The sequence below is a fragment of the Telopea speciosissima genome, chromosome 3, assembly GCF_018873765.1.
Source record: "Telopea speciosissima isolate NSW1024214 ecotype Mountain lineage chromosome 3, Tspe_v1, whole genome shotgun sequence".
In the NCBI taxonomy this organism is placed as follows: Eukaryota; Viridiplantae; Streptophyta; class Magnoliopsida; order Proteales; family Proteaceae; genus Telopea; species Telopea speciosissima.
In genome coordinates this window covers 61261842-61279067 of record NC_057918.1, presented here as the reverse complement: position 1 = coordinate 61279067, position 17226 = coordinate 61261842, and the positions used below count along the sequence as shown (strand labels likewise).

At 39.6% G+C, this 17226-nt stretch overlaps 1 protein-coding gene across 1 annotated transcript in view; it reads right to left on the bottom strand.

Annotated features, from left to right (window-relative positions):
- Positions 1 to 2313: 2313 nt before the first annotated feature.
- LOC122655379 (B3 domain-containing protein Os07g0679700-like) overlaps positions 2314 to 17226 on the bottom strand; it is a 49687-nt gene continuing 34774 nt past the window's right edge. The window contains exons 9-10 of the mRNA XM_043849577.1: positions 2832 to 2908; positions 2314 to 2595 (exon numbers count right to left, since the gene is read on the bottom strand). Of these exons, the coding sequence (XP_043705512.1) occupies positions 2314 to 2595; positions 2832 to 2908 (359 nt within the window). The remainder of the gene's footprint in view (positions 2596 to 2831; positions 2909 to 17226) is intronic.

Sequence of the window (17226 nt, the reverse complement as noted above, 5' to 3'; positions counted from 1 at the left end):
TGAAATGACTCTCAAACCGGCTAAAATCAAGGATAGAATCAGGTATTGGTTAATGCTCTGATACCATGTTACAGAGTATAGATGAAGAAAACCAGAACCGAGAATGGAGGAAGAAGAGAGAAAGAGAAGAAGATGAGGAAGAGGAGAGCATAATTCTTGTATTTATAATCTCAAATTACAATAGAAAGGGGAACTCCTAATCAGATTAGGAATTCCTAATCATGATAGGATTCCAAGTTACAATAGGAAAAGAACTAGAACTAACAACTCAAACTGAAATTAAGACTAACAACTCACAGTAGAATTAGGACTTGACATAATTAGAAACTAGGACTCCAACTAGGACTAAGAAAATAGAAGATACGCATATCAACTAACAACTAAATCACTGTTCATGTGAACAGTAGTTCAACAGTTTCCTATGATGCTCTTTTTCCTACAGGTCTTGCCTTTATTGCTACTCTTTCTACAGCTTCTATTCCTAGGAATGTTACTGATGCTATGTCTGACCCAAAGTGGAGACAAGCTATGTCTGAGGAGATGATGGCTCTTGAAAAGAATGGTACTTGGCAATTGGTGGATCTTCCCAAGGGACGTGTCCCAGTTGGATGCAGATGGGTCTATACAATCAAATATAAATCTGATGGTACTGTTGAGAGATACAAAGCAAGGCTGGTAGCCAAGGTGTACAGTCAAGTCTATGGGATTGACTATCAGGAGACATTTGCTCCTGTGGCTAAGCAGAACCCCATAAGAGTTCTTTTATCATTGGCTGCCAATAAAGATTGGCCATTATATCAGTTAGATGTGAAGAATGTCTTTCTTCATAGTGACTTGGAAGAGAAAGTGTACATGCAACCCCCACCAGGCTTCAAAATACCTTCAGCTGAAGAGAAGGTGTGTCTCCTCAAGAAGGCACTATATGGACTCAAACAGTCACCAAAGGCATGGTTTGAGCGCTTCCGACAGGCTATTCTGAAGAATGGATATTCCCAGAGTCAAGCTGACCACACTCTCTTTACCAAGCGGGACAATGGTACCATCACAGCCTTCATTGTCTGTGTTGATGATATTGTAGTCATTGGAGATGATATGGCTGAGATAGATAAACTAAAAATCTACTTGGCTAAACAGTTTGAAATCAAAGATCTGGATCTCTTGAAGTATTTCTTAGGCATTGAAGTATCAAGGACCAAGAGAGAAATTAACATATGTCAACGAAAATTTATGCTTGATTTGCTGACAGAGATAGGGATGTTAGGTTGTAAACCAGCAAGTTCTCCTATTGAGCAGAATCATAAACTAGGAGAAGATTGTGGCCCTTCTCTTATTGATGCGGGAAAGTACCAGATGCTAGTTGGGAAGCTTATTTACCTTTCTATGACATGCCCAGATATTTCCTATGCAGTGGGAGTAGTGAGCCAATTTATGCATTCCCCCAAGAGTGGCCATTTAGATGTTGTGTATCGTGTCCTTAGATATATGAAGTCGTGCCTAGGGAAAGGACTGTTGTATGCCAAGCACAACCACCTGAGAGTGGAAGGTTTTATTGATGCTGATTGGGTTGGATCCATCACAGATAGGAGTTCTACCTCCGGCTATTGTACCTTTGTGGGAGGTAACTTAGTCACATGGAGATGCAAAAAACAGCCGTTTGTAGCTAGATCCAGTGCCGAGGCAGAATTTAGAGCTATGGCTCATGGAGTGTGTGAATTCATATGGTTGAAAAGACTAGTTCAGGAACTGGGGTTTGACACTGAAGGCCCTATGAGACTCTACTATGACAACAAGGCTGCCATCAGTATCGCCCACAATCCAGTACAACACGACAGAACCAAGCACATTGAAGTTGATCGACACTTCATCAAGGAGAAGATTGACTCTGGCTGCATTTGTACTCCTTTTGTAAGGACTGGTGATCAACTGGCAGACATCTTCACCAAGGCTCTTGCCTCACTTCAATTTGGTCCTCTCCTATGCAAGCTGGGAATGCATGACATTTATTCTCCAGCTTGAAGGGGAGTGTTAGAGTTATTAGAATTTATGTCCTAGGGGTACTTTGGGAATTGGATCTTATCTAGTTCCTTTATTATGTAATTTCTTCTTTTTACCTTTTACCTCCCTAGGGAGGTTGGATGTAACATGTTAAGTTGTTATTTGAGTAATATAGGTGTTGAGAGAATACTCTCCAACACAAGACATTACAATCGAAATATTCTCCCTTCTTTCTCCTTGTCACCTTCTTCCTCTCATCTCTTCTACTTTCTCCCTCATCTTGTTCTCCTCTTCTAACTTACTCTTCTAACGTAAGAGTTAACTGCTAGGCTTGACAATTGGAGAGCGGAATAAATCTTGTGCCTCTTCCCATGTAAGCTTCATCTCCAAAGCATCTTCCCTGTCTATGAGCAATCTTTTACTTTTGGACCCAATATTTCGAGTCCTTTTCTTCTCTGGACCCAGTGTTGTCTGCACCTGCAAATTCTCATTTGTCCTGCTTCCATACTTCTCACTTTTGTGCCAGCCAATATCCATGTCAGCTGAACTCAAGTGTTCAGATAGAGCACTTAGGTGGAGATCTGTGCTTCCCTTCAGGGACTGAAGAAGGCCAGAGTAACCACTTATTATAGGTAATTTCTCAATAACACCAGAAAAGAAAGTTTAGTTGGCTTGTGGAGCATTAGCAAGAGCAGAAATTTGGGCATCCTAATAACCACATATTAATTAAAAGTTAAAGTGCTAACAAAAGTAAGACTGTGGTTCCTAACTCCTAATACGAGTGGATGCAGATATTGGCTGTAGAAAAGAGGCTTATGAAACCGATCTCTTTCTACCTGCAAAGGAATAGAGTTTGTTGCCGTTCGGAACCCCATAACAAGTTTCTTTTCTGGATCGATCCGGCTGAATGTCACTGCAACAAAGAATTTCGAAATCAGAACAAAAGGAGCATCACTCATACAGAATATCTCAACTTCTGCTAAAGGATTGCATATTATAGTGACAATGAGAAAGCTAGCACCTAATCAGGAAAATGGGGCTTGAAAAAATACATTAAGATGCTTAAATCACTACAATTTTTTGGACCTACAGATACAAAAGATCCGTCCCAGCAGCAATGTCTTCCACGTTTGGACATAGAAACAGCTCAAAGCAAGGTGATCGAACCACCATAGGCCTATGTCTATGGGTTACAGGGTAATCTTACAGGTCTTATTTAGTTAGTTGGTACATGAATTGATTCGGATAAAGCTATTGCAAAGTGATTATTGGAGTGTAAACCAACTTTTCAGAAATATGAGTTGATGGTCAATGTAGTGGAAGAAAGAAAGAGAAGAGGAGAATGAGAGGTAGAAGGAGAAGAAGAAGAAGAAGAGAAGGTTGTGCGGTAATAGCTTGGAGAGAGAATCAATTTCTCTCCCCTATATTCATTCACTTGCTTATATTATGGGAAATGACATACATACCCTCCATGCTAACATAAGGGTGCCTAGGGAGGTAAAAGGGACAAAACACAATAGCTTTCAAACAAATCCAAGATTGCTTAAATCTGATTTATATTGAAGAAGTTACATTTCGGTCAAACTTAATTTGGCATGCACGAATGTTGTCGATATCGCTTTGTATGAAAATATTTTTTTACATATAAAAAAAAATGAATATTTTACCTCACTTTTGGTTTTTAGCAATGTTTTATCATATTAAGATTTATGGAATTTATAGATTTGAGAAAAACCCCGATCATTTAAAAGTTGAAAATTGCACCTACCGTCGAAAATCCAGTTTTTGTTCTTAAACTGGGGGGTTGACTTTTTATCCTTTTGGAATTTGATTTTTTAACTATTTTTATTGGATTCAAATAGGGGGATATTTGCTTATTTATGAATATTATCTTAAGTAAATGAAATTATAAAAACATTTACTCAAATGATATTAGGCATAAATAAGTGTCTGTCCTAGTTTCTGGCATAAGTGCCTATCTTGGTTTCTGGCATAAAAAAATGTCTGTATACCAAGGTTTCCTGCTGAGATGACCGAGACTCGGCCAAGTCAATGCATTCGTTCTATTTCACCTAGCATCTCATCTCGGTTTTGTAAAAAACCGAGATCTCAACGAGTTCTCGTCTCATGGACATGACCTCAATGACATTCTTGGGAATGGGAGTAGAGAAAAGAGTAACTGAGAAAGCAACACCTGTAGGAGAGATATCATCATAGGAAACAAACTTGGCTATAGGATTAGTAAAAGCTCCCATTCCCTTTCAAACAGCAATGGGAAGATCTAACTTAGAAGGAGGGGAAGGAGTATTAACTGAGTCAGGAAGACGAAGCTCAGGATGTCGATCCAAAGAGGAATCTTGGCAGGTCTTCTTTCCTTCTCTTTGGTACACAATTAATTCCTTCTCAGTATCAGCTCCTCCTAAATGATATAATACATCAACAGCATCCACCTCCTTGTGTTTCCCTACATCAAGTAGAAATGGAGGAATGGGCAACGGAGGAAGAAAGGGGGTGACAACAGCAACCTCTTCACTTCCACTATTCTCCCCCTGAACAGGCTGCAGATGACGAGTAAAGAAAGGCACAATTTCAAAAAAATGTGACAACTTTGGAGAGAAGCTGCCTTCGGGAGGAGGGATGGTAGTACTTGTAGCTCTTAGTAGAAGGGGCATAACCAAGGAAAAGACACTTAAGGGCCTTACGATCAAGTTAGTCCAAGCAGACTCGTTAACATGCACATATCACACACACCCAAATACCTTGGGAGGAAGAAAGAAAACAGAAACCTGAGGGGACAGAATTTCTAAAGGGGATTTCGAACCAAAGATACCAGAAAGCATAAGGTTTATCAAGAAGGAAACAATAAGGACATCAGACCAAAAAGTCTTAGGGACATGCATACCAAATAGTAGACTCCTAGCGACTTCCAATAAATGGCGATTTTTCCGTTCAACCACCCCATTTTGTTGGGGTGCGTTAACACAAGAAAGCAAGCAGACAATGCCATTATCGGTAAAAAAGTCTTGGAGTCCACCATACACGTATTTTAATTCTAGTATCAAATTGAATACAAACCATTTGATATAAATTATTGAAAGCATCATAGACATTGCTTTTGCAAGTCATCAAAAAAGTCCAGGTGATGCAAGAGCAATCATCAACAAATGAAACGAAATAGCAATAGCCAAATAAAGTAGTAGTGGGAGTGGGTCCCCAAACATCAGAATGCACAAGATGAAAAGGAACAGTAGATCTATTACCATGATAAGAATAAGAGGAACAACAATGTTTAGCACAGAGGACTAACCTCACTAGAATTACAGTCCTCCCCGTCCCTCCTTAGTTCGTCCCAAAACCAAAGGGAATAGCGGAATAGAGAAAGTTTTGCTGTGAATGAAGTCTACGTTCCATAGACTATTTATATATAGGGAAAATCTTGTTGTCACCAAGGTTGGTTACAAGGTTTAAAATCTCATCTCGTCTCGCCATGTCGGGCTGGTCGAGATTTTCGAAATATCTGAAATATATCAAAATTTCGCCGAAATATGATATTTTTTCTGCCATATTTCGGCACTCCATCTCGATGGGTTTTTGGCCATATTAAGGCCTGATACTTCATGTACACCCTTATTTAAGCTAAATAAACACATTTAAACCTTCATATTGCAAAAAAAAAAAAAAAATGAACCCAAAGTGGTGTTTTGGGTTTGCACCCTTGATTGACAGTATATGGTCGGACCCTGATGTATAAATAGTTAAATACACATTGTGTAACGAAATTTCGACGAAATATACCGAAATATTCCGAAATTTGAACATTCTTCATTTTGGAAGCCCATCTCATCTCGGTAGTGTCGAAATTACCGAAATTTCGGCAATATATCGCGAAATTTTGAACCATGGTTGGTTATAACAAAAATGTAACCTTGCTTTTTTTGCCCTTTTAGTACAACACATTTGTTTTTTCCATGAGTACATCCAGTCATTTCATATGGACAATGAAAACTATTGAAAATAACATAATTGGTAAGTCACTTTTAACTTTTTTTTAAAATACCTTTTTACCCTTGACAAATAACTTTCTGGAATTAGACAAGGGGCAATGGAAAGAAGGTTACAACTTCTAACTGCACCACCTTGGTGACAATAGATGTACCCATATATATAAATACACATTGTTCACACGAAAATACATGGGAAGGAGAAATGGAAGAGAACAAGTGTGGCAATTGTTTTTTCATAACACCAAAAGAGGGATGGCCTAAACGTTGATGCCAAAGCATCACAGATTTGGCAGTGTTGTCACTACGCCCACACACATAAAAGTAAGCTTTAGTCAAAAAAGATGGTCTGGGTTCCAAAAGGAAGAGACCTTTCTCCTCACGTCCACTACCAATAATCCTCCTCGTCCCAGATCCTGAAAGAGACAATGGGAAGACAAAAAGGTGATAGACAAATTCAAGCATTTGGCTAGGTGACTCATAGATAAGAGGATAGTGGCAAAATTAGGAACATGAAGAACAGAGTCACGAGAATAGAAGAGGTAACCTACGCACTACCCTTCCCAAAGAGAGAGGAATGAGAACCATCACCAACTCTAACCTTATCCCTACCAAAGCAGATAGAATATGGTGATCGGTGGTTCCCAAGTCAATGACCCAAGAATAGGCAATGGAAGGGGCTGATGTAGAGGGCCTGCAAGGCTGAAGCCGAAGGATCTGACATATAGGTTGAGGAAGAGGAACTACCCAACTGTGACATAACCCGTTGAATGGCTGCAAGATCTTCCCTTGTGAGGGATTTGTGGCCGGCCTACTGTGTAGATGGATATCCCATGGGTTCAGTTTCAGCCATCACGGTGTGTGCTCTAGCTACCCCTCTCCTGCCACCACGCATACTGGTAGGTGCAAGTCTAGAAGGACGCCCATGAAGCACCCAGCAATTCTCCCTGGTGTGTCTGGATCAGAAACAATGATCACACCTAAGCCTATCTTTGCCATCCACACGACTTGGGCCTCGGCCCTTCCTCCACCATGCCAACCCCTCTATGAGCTAAAAGCAAGGGTTGAATTTTCAACGGATGGAGCAGTCTCCATAGCGACTCGTCTAGTCTCTTTACTCTACAAATAACCATGGACTTCATCTAAGGATGGAAGTGGAGTCCTTCCCAAAATTTGAAACTGAATTGGCTCGTATTCTAGGTTTAAGCCACAAAGAACCAAAAAAGGTTCCTTCTCAAAGATCAGATACACTTTCTGTTGAATTCTGTGAATACTGGCTTGAGTCAGAGTGACTACAGCCATCCTTTATTTATAATATGTGAAAGAACATTCTGGAATAAGTACAAGGACAATATTACCCCTATGACAATTTTACCCTTGAACCCATATTACAACACTCCCCCTCAAGTTGGTGCATACATATCAAACATGCCCAACTTGCTAACAACAGAACAAAACAATTTGCTACTAATTCCCTTAGTGAGAACATCACTACTCACTAAACTGAACAAATGGAATACAAATGACTCCTTGCTCCAACTTCTCCTTGATAAAATGCTGGTCAATCTCAACATGTTTGGTACGATCATGTTGGACTGGGTTATGGGCAATACTGATTGAGGACTTGCTGTCACAGTAGAGTCGCATAGGAAGATCAACAACCATACCCAGATCTTGAAGAAGCCCCTTGAGCCAAACTGCCAGAGAAGTTCACAGATACCTTGTGACATGGCCCTAAATTCAGCTTCAGCACTGGACCGAGCAACCACAACCTGTTTCTTACTCCTGTTTCTTACTCCTCCAAGTAGTTAAATTCCCTCCAACAAAGGTACAATATCCAGACGTTGATCTTCTATCATCAGGGCTGCCTGCCCAATCTGAATCAGTGTAGGTCTCTACCTGGAGATGACTGTGTGGAGAATATAAGATTTCTTTTCCTGGAGAAGACTTCGCACCTTAGAATTTTATATGCTGCCTCTAAGTGAGAAGAGTGAGGGTCATGCATAAACTAACTAACAACACTAACTGCAAATGCAATATCAGGTCGGGTATGGGATAAGTATATCAACTGCCCAATTAATCTCTAATAACTACCCTTATCTACAGGGTCACCTTCCTTACTCTTTAAGTGTGTGTGAGGCTCCAGAGGGGTATTGGCAGATTTACACCCAAGCATCCTTATATCACTCAACAAGTCAAGAGTATACTTTCTCTGGGAAAGAGATATACCCAAAGAGATTAGCTGAATAGGCAACCTTTATCCCCAAGAAATACCACTATCAACCCAAATCTTTGACTTCATATTCTGTGCCCAGATAAGTCTTCAACTTCTGAATTTCTTATGCATCACTTCCAGTGATCACTATGTCATCAACATAGACAATCAGAATTGTGATATGCTGTCCCACTCTTTTAACAAGCAACGTGCTGTCAGCATTACTTTACTTATAGCCATTAGCAACCATGGCTTTATGGAAGCATCCGAACCAAGCCCGTAGTGATTGTTTTGGCCCATATAAGGCCTTCTTCAACTTGCACACTTTTCCCTGAGTATCTGAGGAAGCAAAGCCCGGAGGAATCTCCATGTAAACATCTTCGTCCAATTCTGCATGCAAGAAGGCATTCTTGACATCGAGCTGTTGGAGATTCCAGGCTTGATTTAAGGCACAAGAAATAATCACTCTAACCATGTTCATCTTCGCTACATGGGCAAAGGTCTCTTGGTAGTCGATTCCCTGGGTTTGGATAAACCCTTTTGCAACCAGCCTCGCCTTGTATCTATCAACCGACCCATCTGACTTGTGCTTCACCACAAAGACTCATTTGCAACAACAGGTTTCTTTCCTAGTGGAAGAACCTCCAAATCCCATGTTTGATTTTTCTCCAAGGCATGCATTTCTTCATCCATTGCCTTCTTTCATTTCTGTTCAGCTATTGCTTCCTGACAGTTGTTAGGAATAGAAACGGAGGATAACGAAGAAACAAAGGCATGGAATGAAGGAGTTAGGGAGTTATAAGAAACGAAATTGGAAATTGGGTGTTGAGTACAACTCCGCTTAGGTTTTCTAATGGCAATAGGTAAATCAAGACTAGGATCAGGAATAGGCTTACTAGAGGGATGACTAGAACTTGGAGCAGGTACTGATTGTGTGGGAGCAGTAGTGGTGGTCTCTTTGTGCCAAGTTCCACGAGGAGGGAAGTATGTTCCACGAGAGAATTTCTTCAACTCTTTTGAATCTCCAGATCCCTCTTGAATTATAGGCCGCCCATTCTGTCCATGCTCTTGTTCTTGACCGGTAATCCCATCTTCTAGTTCAACAAACACATCCTCTATGGTAGGAACATGTACATCCAAGGAAGCTATCAGAGGTACATCTTCATCACTAGAAATCTCCCCTAGAAGAGGTACCAGCAGTGCACAATAGGCTTCAGACTCCCGAAAGACCACTTCTATGGTCACAAATAATTTCCTAGTAGGAGGATGGTAGCACTTATACCCTTTCTGGTGGCGGAATATCTGAGAAAAATACACCAAAGACCTTTGGGGTCAAACTTCCCATGAGGATGGTGGTTTCGAGTGAATACCACACATCCAAAAACTTTTGGCCGAACAACAAAGGTAGATGATCCCAATAAAACATCCAAGGGGCAGCGACCAGTTAAGACACGTGAAGGCAGTCTATTAATCAAATATGTAGCGGCAAGAATTGCATCGCCCCAAAAACGGGGAGGAACACTCATGGCAAACATAAGGGAGCGAGCAACTTCCAACAAGTGTCTGTTCTTGCATTCAGCCACGCCGTTCTAAGCAAGAGTATCAACGCAAGAAGTCTGATGAATAATATGGTAAACAGCCTTGAATTGAATTCTTGCGTGATCTGACTTGATCACCCAGCCCTTTTATTTATAGCAAAAGAACTACATCTAATCATAATCAAAGAAGGAAAGCTACCCTTGCCGATTCCTATTAGGAATTCCTAATAGAGATCGGCTAAGGGGAAAAATACAGAAAACAGGACAAAATTACCCCTATCGGGTAAAGCTACTTATTTTAACACTCCCCCTCAAGTTGGAGCATAAATATCAACCATGCCCAACTTGACAAGAATAGGAAGAAAAACCTTCCCACTTAGGCCTTTAGTAAACACATCAGCGAGTTGGTCAGCCGACTTCACAAAAGGAACACAGATCAGCCTTCCTTCAAACTTCTCTTTAATAAAATGCCTATCAACCTCCACATGGTTGGTACGATCGTGCTGAATAGGATTTGTGAGCAATGCTAATGGCAGCTTTGTTGTCACAATACAACATCATGGGAAGATGAACAGGAGTACCAAGATCTTGCAATAAACCCTTGAGCCATAACTCACAAATACCTTGTGCCATAGCACGAAACTCTGCTTCAGTACTAGACCTTGCCACTACATTCTGCTTTTTACTACGCCATGTAACAAGGTTGCCACCAACAAATGAGTAATAGCCAGAAATGGACTTTCTATCAGCGGAACCAACCCAATCTGCATCAGTATATGCTTCAACAAGAAGATGGCCATTCGTAGACAAAATAATTCCTTTTCCCGGTGCTGATTTTAAATACCGAAGGATCCGGATAATAGCATCCATGTGAGAAGAATGAGGATCATGCATGAACAAACTGACCATACTCACAGATACTGCTATGTCAGGTCTTGTATGAGACAAATAAATGAGCTTACCAACCTGTCACACCCCGTTCCTGTTATTAAGGGCCAAGTGTGGCAGGATGTCTCTAACATCCAACCAATCCCCAAGGATCACAAGTGCAATACCCTATTCACAATCATTGCCCACAGATACAGTAATCAAAGGCAACGGAAACAATTTAATTAATAAAGATAACATCATTAGGAAGAGAAGTCTAAATGATATTTCATTTATATAAATGATAAGGCTTGTGATACAACTATACAGTTCTCAAAGGTACTACAGCGTAAAAGTATACAAGAAACTGTTCTATAACTATATGAAGCATTTATAAAGCATAAAAGAGTGGGGAGGTAGCCTGGACTATCGAGGCCAAGATCGGAGGTTGCCCAATCATCACGTGCGCACGCGAAGTATCGTGAACTTCAAACTCCAGCGCCGCAAATCCAACATTAGAAGTAACTAAATCACCTGAAAAATAAGGATATCCACAGAGGTGAGCTCTCAACTGAGCCCAGTAAGGGGGGTACAAGCATACAAACACAATAAATCCATGATGCATGTGCTAAACTAACATGTTCTAACACGTATACTAAGTCTCATGGGGTATAAGTACTACTACTAGTGGTAGATGCTAACCTCGGTCCCGGAACTAACCCTTGATCGCACCCGAGCGAAACCATTCTACCGCGGTGAGGACCCGCGATTCGGAACTAACACATCGGACCGACAGACCCCCAAATGACCAACCACTGCTGTTTGTTTCCACAGTGGAATTAGGGACCCGTTAACGTGGGACGAGAAGATGGCATCCCTGAACTAACACATCGGCCTCTGCACTTGGGTTGTCAACACCTTTCCCCTGTTGGTAAGGGCGCGATCTTGGGTAATGAATATCAACCTAGCCCAATGCGATCTAAACATGATGAGGCAAGGCGTGATCGAGTTATAAATTACCGAATTCCATCACCATAAATTCACATCATATAAATAATCAATGCAAATGCGATGCGGTATGTCTTTGTGCGACCTATTTTACATGCGATCTAATGCATTAAATAAAAGCTAGAAAACTATACGCCTCAGGTATAGAGGTAATGATGCGTAGCGTGGCATTTAGCATAAAGTTAAAATTAATGTGATAAACACGCAGAAATTAAGGTCGAATCCCCTTACTCGTAGTTGTAGCTAGCCTAGGTGAATAAACTCCAATAGGCGGTAAGAACAGGACTACAAACGATCTAAATATGAGACAAGAATATTATAGATTAGTTATAGAAGGAATTCAGGTCGCTTACCCACCAACAATCCAACAAACCGACTAGAAAACAGTAGAAACACCAACTAAACAACATACCAAACACCGTGCAAGGTTCCGGATGGTCCAAGGTCAAGTCCCAAGGGTCTAGGTTATAAGGGCACAAAAATGGGGGAGCCGGATGACGACTTCCAGGGAGCCGGTCAACCGCCCCTGGGCCTGCAACTCCATCCGGGAGTGTGTCCGAATTTGGGGGTTTTCCTATTTTTGGGTAGATCTTCACATGCAAGGAAAAAACTAAGTGTTTTAACATTATATAAAGGTGGTCTACCTATATGGGAGTTCAATTTCATAAATAACTTCATAATTTTGGTAATTATTCAATTAAACCTAATTAATTAGTTTAGGGTTTATAAATTGCCATCAAGCAAGAATACAACTTTCGGACTTGGTAATTTCCCAAATTTCAGGTCTTAGAGAGTCAAAACTGTTTCAAATTAATCTAATTATGCTCAATTTCACAAACCCAAGCTTGGTCTCCAAGCTTTAATGGCAAAAATTCTTAATAGGTAAACTAGAGATGGAGAAGAAGGGAAATAAAGAGGAAGACAGCAAATATCCAAGGCTTACCTCAGTTATAGGAACAGATTTAGAGTGCAGACAGCTTTCTAAAGGAGATTCTTGGTTCAGCTCCAAGTGTTGAAGACAAGCCCTAAGGTAAGCTTCCCTTTTTTCCCTCTCTTCTTCTCTTCTCTTCTCTTTTCTTCTTTCTTTCCTTCTCTCCCAAGCTGGAACGAATTTCTTTAGCTCCCTTAGACTTGTGAATAGTGATCAATTGGAAAGGCTTTTGATATTTATCTTACTTAAGCACTAAGGGGTAAATCTGTCTTTTGGACAGAAATTAGATTTAAACTAATTTCTAAAATAGTTTATAAATCTGAATTCGTATTTATTGGTCTATTCTATCCATAACTTGATGCCGGGAAACATTAAAGGTCATCCGAACACGGGTAATTGTCTGGAACAGCATTCCCCACTGGGGAACTGGGTCCCACAACGACAATTTTACTAAAATACCCTTCTAACCCTATTTGGTCGTACAAAACGTTATATAAATATATTTTAAATTATACTTACATTGAGTTTAATTAAGGGGAGGTCCTGCGACTGTCAGCCACAGACCCGACACGGTAGTAGCTACGGTGCGGGGGTCCCACAAGGTAAAAATTACTAGTTTGCCCCAAATACACTAATTAATTAAAAATACAACATACATATATATAAAATGGGATTCTTACCTGGGATTCGGCTAAGACAGAGAGAGCTTCGTAGGCCATCAATCCAAGATGCCAGCTTATGTGTTGTCTTCCGCTGTACACCTCGGACTCATTTAAGGCCACGGTAGTTGGCTGATCGGAATGCCTTTACAGACGAGTCATGAGATAGGTCTGAATTTCTTAATCAAGACGGCCCACAACTTAGAAGTTAGTATGGGCAAAGTTGAACCAGAACTTGAAATCACACAGATTCCAAAAGTTCAAATTTATTATGAAATTTGACCGGGTTTCACATTCTCCCAACCTTATAAGAATTTCGTCCTCGAAATTAATGCACCTAGCAATCCTAACAGTTGAGGTTACTTCAACAGCATCATGACTTACATCCTTAAGTCGTTTCCTGTTTTGGGTATCGTACAATCTACAGGTCGATGGCTTTTGTTGACCTGTTTCGGGTCAGACAGTTTTCTAAACCGACCAAAGACATTATCCTCTTTTCCAAAACTCTCCTATTCTTTCCCTAAACACACAAGAATATACAAGAGGAGGGGTCCTAGAGTATCTAGGGTAACTTGGGAACAATTCATTACAAAGCCCAGTCACCATATCGACAAAGTACCTAAACCTAAAAATACAAGGAAAATATTCTCATTATTATTATTATTGTCGTCATTATTTTTGTTCTTCTTATTCTTTAGTGTTCATTTCTGTTCTTCTTTTATCTAAATTCTATTATGTTCATTATATTTTTATATAATTCGATTATTATATTTTATCAATATTTTTAGGGTTTAGGTTGTAGTGTATAGGTATGTATAATTCTTGCTTATAGGGTTTTCCATTATGAAGACTTTCCCTTCTGGTTATGTAATAGCTAACTCAATTGTAGGATGAATTGGAATATTGATGGAATCCCTATTGCTCACTCCCAATAACGGAGGGGGCATTCGGGGACCCATTACTCCACTCATACCTATTGTTGAGCAAAGTTTTGCCACATCCTTCAATTCCAACTTCTTTTTTTGTTTTCAATTGTTCTTGGCTTTTATTGCATTATGTTTAAAAGTGAAGGAATTCAAAAATTTTAGGAAGAGCTTATTATTCTAATGCCTACAAGGTGTTTGACTGGCTGCCTAAACTAGCATTCCTAGGTCTTTTATTTTTGCTTACTTACCCTAGATACTCAATATATAACTCGTTATTGAGATGCAAAGGCATGACAAACTATCATAGCGAGTGCCTAAAAAGAAACATGAGCATCATATAGTACTTTACATATATTACAATTACATAAGCAACCAAATCATATACTAGATTCATTATTAATAATTATGATAACACAAGAATGCACATCTTAGTGTCATAATGTATTTAGTTTCTTTCTCAATTCACACTTACTACATTAATATATATACTTTTAATACATATATATATACAAATTTATATATAATATGTATGTTTAATCTTATTTCATTTTCTATATATTTCATTATTTTGATGTAACACAGGTTCTATTTATTTATTTTATTTTTAAAACCATTTGGGTGGGCCGGATGCAAAGTCTAATTGGGGCGGATGCGTAGGAAAATGAGCCGGATGCATCCGGAGCGGAGTCGGCAGCTTCAATAAGGAATTTGGGCCCCCGGATTCGTGACACCAATCCAAATCAATCGTCCGGCCATGTAAAACAGTTTTGTAAAACCCACTCAAAACACATCAAACTTCATTTCTTTCTCTTCACTAACACTTTCTAACTTCTCCTAAGGTTATTCTAGGGTTCCTATAACACTAATATGGACTTAAATCATAAGATTCACTCCTCCACATCTAAAGTAAGTGTTCTAAACTTAGAACTTTTGTACATTTTTTGTTCTTCTTCTCAAAACCTAACTATGGCTCAGCATATTTCCTAGATTTTAGGTAAGTATTTACTCTTTTACTCCATTAACACGTATTTCTTTTATTCTTTGTTAAACTTTATGCATTTCTTATATTTTCTTCCTTTCATCTTAGGTTTTAGCTAAGGTACATTGTTGATTCTTATCTATCATTGTGAATGTGTTAGGTCTTAATATTATGTATTATTTTTGTTCATTTTAAACATAGTACAGTGTTAATCATAAGATTACCTAGTTCTTAATATTTTCTTATTAAGTTCGTGCAAATGCTATATTAATGTACTATGATTCTTATATAATTACCTTCTCTCCTTATACTACCCTATTTTTTTTTTTTTTTTGTGGTTGCATCTATTTATACTTATATTGGAATCTAAACAGATTTTATATATTCCAAATGTATTCCTACAAAATTAGTTTACCTAGACATATTGATAGGCTTCCTACCTTAGTACCTAATAGATTTAACAATCTTACCTCAATTTTTGTTGTTGTCCTAGACTTTACCTAAATAATTTTCTTCTTAAATTTGCAACATTTACCATAAATGACTGCAACTCAAGGCCGTGGAGGGAGAGGTAGAGGTGCAGCTACAGTTCCAGCTGAATTCAACCCAAGGATCTTCTTGAAAGTAGAAGAAGAAAGGAATGTAGTCTTGGTTGACCATATCCCATTCAAGGTTCGGGAAAGATTTGAGAAACTAGGGTGATTATCAATGCTACAACCGGAGAGACATTGCTACCCTCGACTAGTGCGACTCTTTTGAGCAATCAATCTTACCGGTATGAAGGAAAAGAGTTCATCATCAACTCTTATGTGAAAGACATGCCCATCTCTTTCAAAGACACGATTAGCTAATATTCGAAGATATCTTATGAAGGGGAGTGGAGGTCTTGCCCTCAAGTCTTGATGCATCGAGTTCCTGGCGATGAAGAACAGAATGGGTATATTCACTAATGGCAAGTTCTATGAGAGGATGAAATCTGAGTTGGACTTGCTTTCATCAGCCCATGTCTTATCTAGAATTTGTGGACACAATGTAGTCGAGGAAGAGTGCTCGCTGGGGCCAGGTTGTCCTTGTCCCACTGATTCCTTACCACATCTTGTCTCTATCTGAATGCAGATCTGCCTTGCGATGCCATCATGCGTGCATGCTTGGCACCTGGAATGAAATAGCCACTGGCGTGGAAATCATTCTTTGGGAGGCTACTCACCAAGGTATTTCCCAGATTTGGTGTCAACCTATTGAATGAAGAGGCTTCGGGGGTGAAGTCTTCGAAGATCAACCGGATTACCCCAGTGAAGATGGGTATAGAACTTCTACCTTCTTCTCCAGAGCTTGGTCATCCTGACTGCACCGACATGGTACAGACTACTGATGCTTCTTCCTCGTCTGTTGCGGCTGTTCCTGCAGATGGTACTCCCTGGGGACAGCTCTTTAGCCGGTTTGAGGGCTTAGAGAGATCCATGGCATAGGGATTTGATGGCATGAAGAAAGACTTCACTCATGTTAGCAGCGGTGTCTAGGCAGTGGAGACCCTGGGACCTATGGGTTATGGGCCCACCACTACCACCACCATGGCAGTGATGACTTATGCATCCTAGTCTAGCTTTTACTTTACTTTCCTCAGTTGTTCTTTTTTTAAACCTTGTACTTAAGGTCTGTAAAAAGTTGTAACCATTGTACTAAAGACTCAGCTTATTTATGAAGTTTTTAATTTTCTATTTAATATCTCTTGTGTTGTACAATCAATTTTATTTTATTTTATTTATTTATTTTCTTTTTTTTAGTTGTAGCTTTTAGCTGAAGCTTTTATTTATCCTAAGTAGACTCACCGCCGGATCAGTAGTCCAGAGAATTTCAACATCTTGTGAACTTGATTGTAAATAGGAGTAGAAGCGCGAAAGGCTCGATACCACTTAAATGTCACACCCCGTCCCTGTTATTAAGGGCCAAGTGTAGCGGGATGTCTCTGACGTCCAACCAATCCCCAAGGATCACAAATGCAGTACCCTATTCACAATCATTGCTCACAGATACAGTAATCAGAGGCAACGGAAACAATTTAATTACTAGAGATAACATCATTAGTAAGAGAAGTCTAAATGATATT